Below are 12,364 nucleotides of genomic sequence, written 5' to 3'. Positions count from 1 at the left end.
CATCAAAATTTGATATGTGGTTCAAAAGTTATGGAAAGAAAAGAAATTCAAAGGCTATTTGAAACTATACCTGCTTTGATCAATAAATATGGCCTCAACATAATTTAAATGTGGTATCGTACTATTTGAACGTTCCCGGTATCGCTCGTGATTGAATTGTTCGAAATTAAGAGTCATTTCTTATATTTCGCTATTTCTGAAGCACTGACATTACGTCAAATTTCATATTTTATACTTTAATTACAACATCAATATTTTAGAACCAAAAGAGTGAATATACCTTTTTTTATTAAATTGTTTATTTGACACGGCACAATGCAACTCGGCTTCACGGTGCCAGATACAAAATTACGAGGACGACTTTTGTTTATTCAAACGAGTTATAATTTTTTCCGGGGTGGCGAGGCAGCCTCTGCCCTTACTACCTCAGAAAATGGGATAGCCGAGTTCATGCCTTCATCTTCACTGCTCTCCGATACGATCTGTGGTGGTTTCTGCTCTTGCTCTTGTGTCTTCTTTCGTCTGTTATGTTTTTTGTCCACAGTAGTGAACCTATCGGCCAGCTCATTGAGCTGTAACGGGTTCGCTCCAACTGCTGCTTCTGCTACGTTCGTCTCTGTTGGTGTCTCAGCTAGTGGTGGTGTCTTTGCTGATGATTTCGGGGTTGGAGTCTCGGCTCCGCTGTTGGTACAGGCTAGTTGAGTGGGAGCGGTTGAAGTGATGTTCGGTTGCATCTCGGATGGAAGTGACGAATTGCCTTTCGCTGCTTCAGTGCAAGATCTTCCGAAATGCACCTCCTTAGTGCAATATTGGCAAGTTGCAATCTGGTTTTCATAGGAAACGCGACTCACGATTGGCTCCGAATAATCACTAATTACAAAGCCAACATAGCTCGGGATTGGTCGGTGTAAGCGCATTCGTAAAATACGTACACCGCTGTAAACACCACCAAAAAAGTTTTTCCACTTGTCGCATCTGGTAGATACGACCTCTCCATATGCTGCCATTTGCTTACAAATCGCGTTTGATTCGACATGAATCGGCAAATCGTGCACTCGAACTTCGATGGCATCGTCTTCAATGTGCACTGGGATGGTGTATCGAGTTTGTTGATGGGAGATAGCGTGTTTAAAACTGTTCTGTTTCACAAATTGTTCAGCTATTTCACGTCCACCGTGAAATGTTATCAGGATACAATGCCGTACATGGTGCATCTGTATAGCCTTGCACAGACTGAAATCCAATTTCATTCTGTCTCTGAGGAGTTTTTCTACCTCTTTAATCGGTGGTCGTATCGGGCATACTCGAAAATCGACACAGACAGTATCTCTACGCATTTTTGGAATGTTATTCACTCACATCAGTAACACGCGGCAGGCAAACCACTGCGAAATAATAGCAAATATAGCAACGTACGGCAATCTTAATCAAACAAAAGGGTATCGAAAGCGTATTGTTCTCGCGATCAAGAGCACTTGCGTCTGTTCTGGCTGGAAGACGAGCACGAACTGAATATACCTTTTTGGATTTAAGCATTCATGTAAATCTATGTTTACCAATAATAAGTTTGAATGAGAAAGGCTGAGTCTGACCGCTAGGTGGATTAATTTAGGTTTTTTTATAACATTCGAACTACATGTTCAATCATCATAAAATTCGTTATTTAAGGGTTTTAAAGACAGCCCTTTCATTTGATACCTATTTTGTTCAAATCAGTTGTGTAGTTTCTGAGATAATGGAGTTTCATAACTTTTACATTTTACATAACAGACATAACAGATACATAACAGACAAAGTTACAGTCCGATTATAATAAAATTCAATAAAGATTTATCAGGCAACTAGACCTTTCTATTGCAACTTATTTTGTGAAAATCGGTCCATCCATCTCTGAGAAAAGTGGGTGAGTTCAAACAGTCTTAGAAACATGTTTCTTGTCATAGCCTGATTTCACATTATTATACATAACGGACAAAGTTAAAGTCCAACAACAATAAAATTTAATAGGGTCTCATGAGGCAACAAGACCTTCCATATGACACTAATTTTGTGAAAATCGGTTCAGCCATCTCTGAGAAAAGTGAGTGAGTTTAAACAGTGTTTGAAACACGTTTCTTTGCATAACTTTTGAACTACAGATCCAATCATTAAAAAATTATTCCACAAATAGCTCAAAAAGCAAGGCCGTTTTTTTATACCAATTTTGTTCAAATCGGTTTTGTAGTTTCTGAGATAATGAAGTTTTGTGATTTTCACATTTTGATACATAACCTCGAAACTAAAAATCCGATTACAATAAAATTCAATTGGGTCTTATGGGGCAACTAGACCTTTCATTTGCAATTAATTTCATCAAAATCGGCCCAGCCATCTCTGAGAAAATCGAGTGAGATTGGGAGACCGTTACATACACACACATACACACACATACAGAAAATGCTCAGCTCGTCGAACTAAGTCGATTGATATACGAGATTCGACCCTTTGGAGCACTTTTATACCTTTGGTTTTTTCAATGATTGCTATACCTTTCTAGGAGAAAGGAACGGCCCCTTATTATAAAGGTAAAACTTTTACACGCGAATATTAAAACAAAGCTCAAAACAGTACTCCTAATTTAAAGAATTGGAAACAAATAGTAATTTCAATAATTCTGATTAAATTAAATTTATTGAAAATATCAATTTTCATCAATTTCGATTTACCATTTTGGCTTAACAACCTTCACTATACCAACAAATGCTGGAGCTACATAGGCGACCTCTTTGGCTACCGGAACCGCTGTTTTGACTACCTCAGGATGTTTCCAACCGTAGGCACCTGCACCATAGCTCCCCCATGGTAGACCCCACGAGTTGATCTTCATCGATGGAACAACGGTCTCGGAAAATTCTGCTAGCCCCATCCAGCTCCATAGGTTCCCCATGGTTGAGCCCAGGAATTGACTTTATCTTTGGCACCATAATAACCGTTTCATCCGTTGTTGTACAAACCAGTTGTTGGCCACTATGAAGTCCAGGAGCCACTTGGTGACCCCATGGTTGAGCCCAAGAACTGACTTTATCGTAGGCACCATAATAACTATTCCATCCGTTGTTGTACAGTTAATGGCCAGGATGAGGTCCAGGCTTTCGCGTATGGGTAGGCAGCCACTTGGTGATCGTTCCAGCCATTCCAACCGCTCCAGCCGTTATTCCAGGAGTTCCATCCAGCAGAGTGTGATTGCCAGTATGAGGATTGGACGTAGTATCCCTGAGCAACACCAGCCAGTGTGGCAATCAGTATGGCAAAATTTATCTGTAAAAGAATAAGATGTAATTTAGTTCGTCTGAACGAACTTTTTTTTTTAAATGTTATTATCAACTGTTAAAACCAAGGAAGCAATATTTGAACTGTAACTTTTGTGTGGTGCGATGATGGCCATTTTTACTCAATCAATATGAATCGTTTTTATATTGATTTTTCACTTCCGGAAATTGCATTCTCTTGTTTCATTTTACTTGATTGTTACCTATTTGGCGATCGTTACCGGTGTATCGACAATTGGATTAACCGGAAAATGGTTGCATTTCAAAGCAAACCGAAAACGTCTCGTGTCGCGAATGTACAGAAGAACGTGATAATCAATGCTGGTTGTATAATTGATTGGTGTCTAGCACAACCTAAAATTTCATTGGATATAAAATAGACCAACTTCGATAGCGAAAATCACAGTTCATCATCAAACACAAAGGCATCAACACCTTGCGAACTATTTTTAAAATGAAGGTTTGATAAATTAATCGAATCGCTCTTGAAAAACAATACTGCTTTTTCTTTCTTCCAAAATAGAGCTTCGTTGCGTTGCTGGTTGCTACCCTGGCTGTTGCCACTCAAGGATCCTACGTACAATCTTCATACTGGCCATCACACTCAGCAGGATGGAACTCCTGGAACAATGGCTGGAACGGTTGGAATGGCCACCAAGTTGCTGCCTACCCATACGCGAAATCCTGGACCTCATCCTGGCCAGCAACTGGTTCTTACAACAACGGATGGAATGGTTATTATGGTGCCTACGATAAAGTCAATTCCTGGGCTCAACCATGGGGAAGCTTTGGAGCTGGATGGGGATATCAGAACTTTGCTAAGACCGTTGTTCCATCGGTGAAGGTCAACTCGTGGGGTCTGCCATGGGGGAGCTACGGAGCGGGTGCCTACGGTTGGGATCATCCAGAAGTCGTTAAGACCGTCGTCCCAGTAGCCAAGCAGGTCGCCTATGTTGCTCCAGTAGAAAAGGTTCTTGTGCAATCGAAATGGTAAATTCAGGTTTATCAATATTGTCGTACCGAATTCAGTTGATGTTTGATAATAAATAGTGTTATGGTATTTCGCATTCTAGAACTGATGTATTGATAGGTTGATAACAAAATATATAGATGACATCCAACACACTTAACTTAAAATTATATCTGTGGAAATTTATAGAAGCATTCGACTCACAAGAATGTTTTTTAACATTTCTAAATAAAACCTCGGAATCTGCTCGATGGAAAAAATGAAATTTATATTCTGAAATTGAAAGTTCTACATTCCAAATCCAAAAACCAAAAAATCAAAGTCTGAATTCTGTTACTCAAGTTGAAAAAAAAACAATACCTGAACTTTAAAATGTCGAACTTAAAATTGAAAAATAATTTCAATTTTACATGCAAAATAATAAATTTAGGACCAGTTATTTTACCTAGAGCTTAAGTAGTCATATTGAATTCTGGAATTCGATTTTAACTTTATACTTCCCAAAATCTAAAATTTCTAAATCACAAATTTAAATGTTTCTGATTCAAAAATCCAGTGTTCCAAGATAAGGAATGCGACTCTTAACTACAAATTTCAAAATTTTGAATTGAAAACAAAAAATTAAGACTCAGTAATTCTCACGCAGGTATTACACGTAGTAAATATTCGCTTACAATAACGGTTAATATTCGTTTGCCCGTGTAATATTGATATACAGGTCGGACTCGATTATCCGGAGACTCGATTATCCGGGGGCTCGATTAACCGGGGCTCGATTATCCGGAGAAAATGGTTCGATTATCCGGAATATTTTTTGTTTCTGTATTTCTATAACGTACTTTTGTCTTCCGGGTCATTAGAAGGTTCGGGGTTGTTCTTAATTGTAGCGGTACAAGCCCCGTTCCACTTAGGCAGTTCATTTTTGGCAGCTTTCTCGTCGTTCATTCGACCAATTCTTACTCAATAACCTCTAAAATCAAGGTATTATGGTTTTTTGTTGCCAATAAGGACAACCGCTATTGATAAACCGGTTTCGGAATTATGGTAGGAACATATTCCTGTAATATAATGGCCATGATCATTGCAGTACTTAGAACCACAAGCAGACCTGTCCCGGTTCTGTTCCGGATACTCTCGGATTATTGAACCGAAACTCATCAAGCGAAATTAATAACGACTTGAAATCCGCAAAGTAGTCCATATCGAGCATCTAGGTCGTTATAGGTCACTCAAGAAATGGAAAAAAAAAACATTAGTGTTTGTTTTACATCTTCGAGATAATCAATATAATATTATTTATTATTACGTATATATGTATAATAGGGTGCAATCGTTATATGGAAAAAACGAAACTTGATAGCAGAAAGCCAGAACCAAGTTTTTTGACGTTGACTAACGTCTATATCGAAATTAGGCACCCGAATTTGAAAATCTAGTAATTCAACCAGGGAAAAGTGGTCAGGTTTTGAACGCTTATTTTTCAGTCATTTATAATCAGGTTCTCGAGGTTTTGGCATCAATCGATCAGAAATTCTTTTACGGTTAAATTCATGTAACAAAAACAAACTATTGTTTGAGTACACTATTGAAAATCGGTAATTAATATCGATTGTCTAAATCATACCGCGCAGCCAATCACTACCTCTCTTCCCAAGCACAGTCGACACTAACGGATACAATCGATCTGACTTTGTTTTTATTGCTGTTGTCACTTTCTGTTTTCGATGTTTATTTGCGTTCCTTGTCAATCCATTTTCTACTTAGCCCCTCCTTCTTTCTAACTAACTGACGATGCCTTGGTATAAAAGGTACCGTTCGAACATTTCACCCCATCAGTTTTAAAACTAAACCTTACCGGTTACATACGGACGCTAGGTATTAGCAGCCGAAAGGAGGAAAGACAAAATAGTACCGGTCATCTCGTGCCGGTTTCACCCGTAATGCTGGTGGCTGTTAGTAGTACATAACTACTGCAAAATACTAAAATGACTGGAATTCTGGACGGACTAACGAGAATAATTGGCAACTGGCACCTTGTGGTGCCTTGAAGTTTTATAATAGAAGCGGTTAATTGAATTTTCTGTTTTGCAAAATGCTGCTGCTAGCGGCAAAAAACCTTGCAAAATTGCATGTTTTTGTTGGTGTTAATATTACGACAGCGGCCGGCGCAGCTTTCAAGAAAATTTTTTTCTTGCCATTTCATCATCTGCTTAGCTCCTCCTTCTTTCTAACTGACTGACGAAGTCTTGGTATAAAAGGTACCGTTCGAACATTTCACCCCATTAGTTTTATTACAAAACCGTACCGGTTACACACGGACGCTAGGTTCTAGCAGCTGAAAGTTAGTAGTACATGGCTACTGCAAAATACTAAAATGACTGGAATTCTGGACGGACTAACCAGTGAACGAGAATAATCGGCAACTGGTACCTTTTGGCGCCTCGAAGTTTTATAATAGAAGCGGTTAATTGAATTTTCTGTTTTACAAAATACTGCTGCTAGCGGAAAAAACCTTGCAAAAATGCATGTTTGTGTTGGTGTTAATTTTACGGCAGCGCTAGGTGTTAGCAGCTGAAAGGAGGAAAAACAAAGTAGTCCCGGTCATCTCGTGCCGGTTTCACCCGTAATGCTGGTGGCTGTTAGTAGTACATGGCTACTGCAAAATACTAAAATGGCTGAAATTCTGAACGGACTAACCAGTAAACTAGAATAATCGGCAACTGGCACCTTTTGGTGCCTCGAAGTTTTGTAAAAGAAGCGTTGCAATTCCCTCTATATTTCTTTCAATGGAATATAAGAATACGGTAGTCAACGTCATGCGGTCGTGTCTTGAATACCACCCTCCTACTATTTTGTTTTATTTGGAGCCCCAAATAATCCTAAATTTATCGGAAGTCGATTGGTTTAGTCTCCGCTTGGCGGAGCTAACAACTTCGGCTAACAACTTGGCCGAAGACATCAAAGAGCTAGGATGTCCCAAAAAAATACGGGAGCTGTTCGAAGTTGAGTATGTCGAAATTTATGTTGCAAATCATTTTTTCTGCCAACACTGCCAGTGCACCGGCGTTAGTCAGATTTCCATCAGAAGTAACTTCTGAAACACGTTGTAGATTCTACCTACGTCTAGAATATTGACCTGAATTTGTTTGCTTGATCCAACTGAGTGTAAAAAACTCGTTACGACAGGTTATTTCTGATGGGAATGCTGCTGGCGCCGGTACATTGGTAATGTTGGCAGAAAACAAGATTTTCTGCATTTAAATCGACATACTCAACTTTGAACAGCTCTAGCTCTTCAGTGCCTTCTGCAAAGTTGTTAGGCATCTAAAATACTATACTTTTACATAATGTAGTGCATTATTAGATCATTATTGCGCTCTCTAGAAAGGTAAATGCAAAAAAGTAGGTTTTCCCATATAAATTCCCATACAAATTTGAAATGCAATGCGCCAAGCGGTGACAAAACCAATCGACTTCCAATAAGTTCAGGGTTGTTTGGGGCTCCAGAAGGAACCAAAAAGCTTGGTTCTGGAAAATCGATCACTTTTCCCCACCCTAATGTATTACAGACGCCGACAAGCAGTCTAAAGACAATTTTTATTTTTTTTGTCGGCACATGCATGGTATACAATTTATTATAATAGAAAATTCACTGTTCTAGAAAAAATTGAATAAAAAAAATGGCTCGATTATCCGGAAGGTTCGATTAACCGGAGCGAAATATTTTTCAAAACTCCGGAAAATCGAGGCCGACCTGTATTTACTTCAAATATTTGCTGAACAAAAAAATAAGCAAAAAATCGTCCATGTCGATCTTTTTTAAAGAGCTCACTACTAAATCGCGCTGATCGTCAAAGAATATTGAAACATAGCTTAGAAATCATACGCTTTGACCCGTCGCTTTCAATTGAAGAGCTTTTGTATCATTTTCGAGCACTTCGTAAGTCACGTGACACCCAGTCGAAAGCTCTTGCTGTGATTCTGACAACTGAAGGACTTGCGAAGCGGAAGCGGAGATTATCACCATCACTCTCAAATGACGATTCTCAATTGAAAATGACAATGAGCGCTGACGGAGACAGAAGGCTTCCATACAGTACTCCTATAGGAAAGAGGGAGGAAACATTGATCGGAACTTGAGTAACGTACGTATTGGATGCCATTGCCGTTCTAACTACGGCTTGCGGTGCCAATTTCAAGTGAGACGCTGAAGGAAAGAAAGGGGCTCTCTCTCCTTCACTCTCTCCGTCGATTGAAATAGTCATTAGTTTCATTTGAAATGATCCGAAAAAAGAAAGAGGGAAAGAGAGGAAGACGTGATTCATTGACAATAGTTGAAAGGAATCAAGTGAAAATGAAACTGTTCGAATCGAAATGACAGCACGAGTATATCAGTTTCATTGTTTTGTTTCGAAAATGTAGAACCCATAACTTTTGTTGGAAAAAATATTATTTATTTCTATTTTACTAACGAAATTCTATAACATAATTGCAAGACTGTTTACTTATGAATTTTGCCAAAAATTGAGGTTGGAAAAATTAAGCACATTTATTGACATCCGTGAGCCGATAGAACCTGAAATAATTCTCATATTTAGTGTAATTTACATATTCCCATATTCCAGCGAATCTAACGAAACTGTGGATTTTTCGAAGTTATAAAAATCAGTATTTTCTGATGGATTTCAATGCTGTTTAACATTAATATGCTTAATTTAATCGTTTCATCGCACAGTTTGGTAAAATTCACGGAAATTTCTTTACCGTATCAAATCAAAACAGCAACTCGATAGTGCTGCAAATAACTACTAATTATGCTACGAAGTATAATTTCTGGAAATAATTCGCATCATGCAATAGCTTAGCAAATATATATTTTATAAAATGAGCAAAGTCAGTTCACTACCGTTCCAACAAACAGGGCTTCAAGTAAAAAAATATTTTCGAAAGTGTATAAGCAAGAGTTCTGACCTTAACAATCTATAGCCCGAAGCTTGAACTTTACCAAAAACTGGAAATTCAAGCTGCAAAACCAATATGAAAGCAATATCGAAAATATTGAATTCAGAATCTATAATCTGAAAACCACGATCCGAATCTGCAAAGCTCTGTAATTCGTAACATGATTCGAAAAAATAGTTAAGAAATCTTAAAGACCAGACATTCGAAGTCCAAATACTGCAATACGATGCCATATGGTAAGCTTAAAAGTTAAATTCCGAATATGTTTATGAAATGTAAAATCAATTTGTTCTGCCCCATTTGGCAATAATAGAAATGAAATTTGATGTTCTAAAACATAACATTTCATGAAACAGGAATTGATTTATACAAATCAAAATTTTTTCAAATACAGACCATGTGTATTATTTTATTTTATTCATTTTTGTCAACAATTTAGTTACTCTTGAATCTTGACTCTTCAAACTACTAATTTTAAACTACCATTTTGGGTGCACGAGAACCTTTTCCAGACCAAAATGTGATGGAGCTGCATAGACCACCTGCTTTGTAACTGGCACAAAAGTTTTCACCACTTCCGGATGTTCCCAGCCGTAGGCACCAGCTCCATAGTTTCCCCATGGTAGACCCCACGAGTTGACCTTTACCGATGGAACAACGGTTTTAGCTAGGTTCTGATATCCCCAGCCTACTCCATAAGATCCCCATGGTTGAGCCCAGGAGTTGACTCTATCGTAGGCACCATAATAACCATTCCATCCGTTGTTGTACGAACCAGTTGCTGGCCAGGAAGAGGCCCACGTTTTGGCGTATGGATAAGAAGCTACTTGGTGATCATTCCAGCTGTTCCAACCGTTCCAGCCGTTTCTCCAGGAGCTCCATCCAGCAGAGTAAGACGGCCAGTATGAGGAATGTTCGTAGGATCCCTGAGTAACAACAGCCAGAGTGGCCATCAGCAATGCAATAAAACTCTAAATTGTTGAAGTATTAATAGTTATGAATGTCGTTTTTCGTAAAATGATAAACTGAGATGTTTTTGTGGTGCAATTGCAATTCTACTATTTGCTCTACTTTTACTATTTAAAAATACCATTTCAATCAAAACCATTTCAACATCGAATATTGCAATTAGAACTGTCATTGGCCTCAATGAACTAATTCTTGCATAATTTTTCGAAAGGACCTATGTAACAGTGAGAGACTCTTCGATAAATACCTAGGTTATTCTCAAATTTTCCACGATACTCTTCAAATAGTAAACTAGGTAATATTGTAATCTCTGGATTATAATATTTCCATGAAATCGTTAAAAACTTTTATAATATTAACGAAACAGAGTGAGACAGTAAAGAATTACTTATTTTTTCTTACGGTCTTTTGAAAACTCAAGTAAAAATTAATCAAGAAATGCTAAATAGAAACCATGATGACACAATTTGGGAGGCATTTCCGTTCAGATATTCAATTACAGACGGTAAGTTTTAGTTAATTTGCGATAAAACTTTTTACTTACAAGAGAATTTTCCATCATATACAATCGTGTCTCGAAATCAGCCCCTCCCTAGTATCCCCAGCCGTGAGCTCCTGATCCGTACGATCCCCATGACAGTCCCCAGTAGTTCGTCTTGGCAGGCACGACAGTCTTCACAACGCCGTGATGTCCCCAATCATTTGCATAGCTTCCCCAGGGAAGACCCCACGAGCTGGCTCCGTTGTAATATCCACCCCAGCCTTTGTACAGCGGTGCGCCCTGCCAGGAGGATGACCACGATTTAGCATAGGAATAAGCAAGCGCACCATGATCATTCCATCCATTCCAACCATTCCATCCATTCCAAGAGTTCCATCCGCCATAGTGAGATGGCCAAACTGTGGATACAGCAGATCCTTCGGCGACCAACGCCACAGTGGCTAGTAATAGAGCGATGAAGACCTGCCAGAAACGAAACAAAAAATAATCTAATATCACTAGCATAAATAGCAACCGATAAGATTTACCTTCATTGTTGGTTAGCTTGTGATTCTGCAGATACAGCAAATTCAACTGTGATGAGTTCTCACCCAACCGTCCAGTTTTATACTGAGTATATTTTCCAGTCCAATGATAATTCAACACTGGTACCATTCTCTTTCTCTTGCCGTGAACATTTTAATTTTTAACATATTTGACAAGAAAAAACGTTTCTCGACCTTGAGGTTTTTCAAAGTGTACCAGCCTATTTTGAAAGGAAAATAAATTAAAATCTCGAACTTGTTCATCATTTCGAATAACGCATGATGCTTCACTGAAAAACATATTTCGTTCAGGTTTGCATCGCATCATTCTAAATCCTCATTGCTTTGGCAGCGGTAACGCAAGCGTCCTATCCGGAAGCTGCTTTCAATGCACACTGGGCCAGAAATGGAATCTAGCGGAACGAAATTAATAGCGCTCTTCGGGTTTGACCAATCGGTTTCCGATCTGCTACAAAGTTTCTTGGTATAGTTGGGGCGTCATTTTGGATGTTTGAATTGGTTCGGAATTTAGCCGCAAAGGTGGCGCTGCGATGCCAACTTCTATCCCTTACACGTTAGAGCTTTGCGGTATTCGACAAAGTTGTATATCTCTAAATTCCATGAAACTTTACAGAATATACAAAATTTCTAACTCTTCAAGTTTCAGAGATCTACGCGTTTTTATAAATTTTGTCTGAGTTTCACGTTTTATTGTGATAATTTTATGAACTCACTCGAAATAATTTCTTACAATTTTTTTCTCGATAGACATTGAATAATTACGTCGTTTTCTTCGGAGTACAGAAGTTTCTGAAGTACTTGAGTGAAAATAATACACAAAATTACGCCCTAAAATAACTAAATAAATAATAATATTTATTAATTTTTTTTTGAATAATCGACTTTCTGAGCTGAGCTGAGACTGAGATTTGAAAAAAAAATCAGACTAGATTTCAATATGTCATGCATTTTTAAGGCATTAGACATGAAAAAGTGGATTACCAACATTTTATGTACTTCTCGTTGGTTCAAAAATTCAGGTGCTCTGCCAAATACTTTGGTTTGAAAAAGTGTGATGGGTGCCGTTACATCCGCCCCCACTTCGATATGATGTGAGTCTTCTTAAAAA

General features: G+C 38.3%; 1 protein-coding gene and 1 long non-coding RNA gene across 2 annotated transcripts; one reads left to right on the top strand and one right to left on the bottom strand.

Annotated features, from left to right (window-relative positions):
- The first annotated feature begins 3,721 nt into the window (after positions 1–3,721).
- LOC129732335 (uncharacterized) lies at positions 3,722–4,477 on the top strand. Its single transcript, XM_055693146.1, has 2 exons — positions 3,722–3,768; positions 3,832–4,477. Exons 1-2 carry the CDS (start codon positions 3,763–3,765, stop codon positions 4,300–4,302), a joined length of 477 nt encoding a protein of 158 aa, XP_055549121.1. The 5' UTR covers positions 3,722–3,762; the 3' UTR covers positions 4,303–4,477.
- A 5,574-nt stretch (positions 4,478–10,051) lies between these two features.
- Positions 10,052–11,281, bottom strand: LOC129732199 (uncharacterized). The gene is made up of 3 exons (XR_008729201.1): positions 11,239–11,281; positions 10,754–11,173; positions 10,052–10,166 (listed from the first exon to the last, which is right to left on the bottom strand). It is a non-coding gene; the product is annotated as an uncharacterized LOC129732199 (long non-coding RNA).
- Between the last annotated feature and the right edge of the window lie 1,083 nt (positions 11,282–12,364).

The sequence above is a fragment of the Wyeomyia smithii genome, chromosome 3 (assembly GCF_029784165.1).
Source record: "Wyeomyia smithii strain HCP4-BCI-WySm-NY-G18 chromosome 3, ASM2978416v1, whole genome shotgun sequence".
Lineage (NCBI taxonomy): Eukaryota > Metazoa > Arthropoda > Insecta > Diptera > Culicidae > Wyeomyia > Wyeomyia smithii.
Note: the sequence above shows the minus strand (reverse complement) of the source record. Positions and strands in the feature narration are given on the sequence as shown.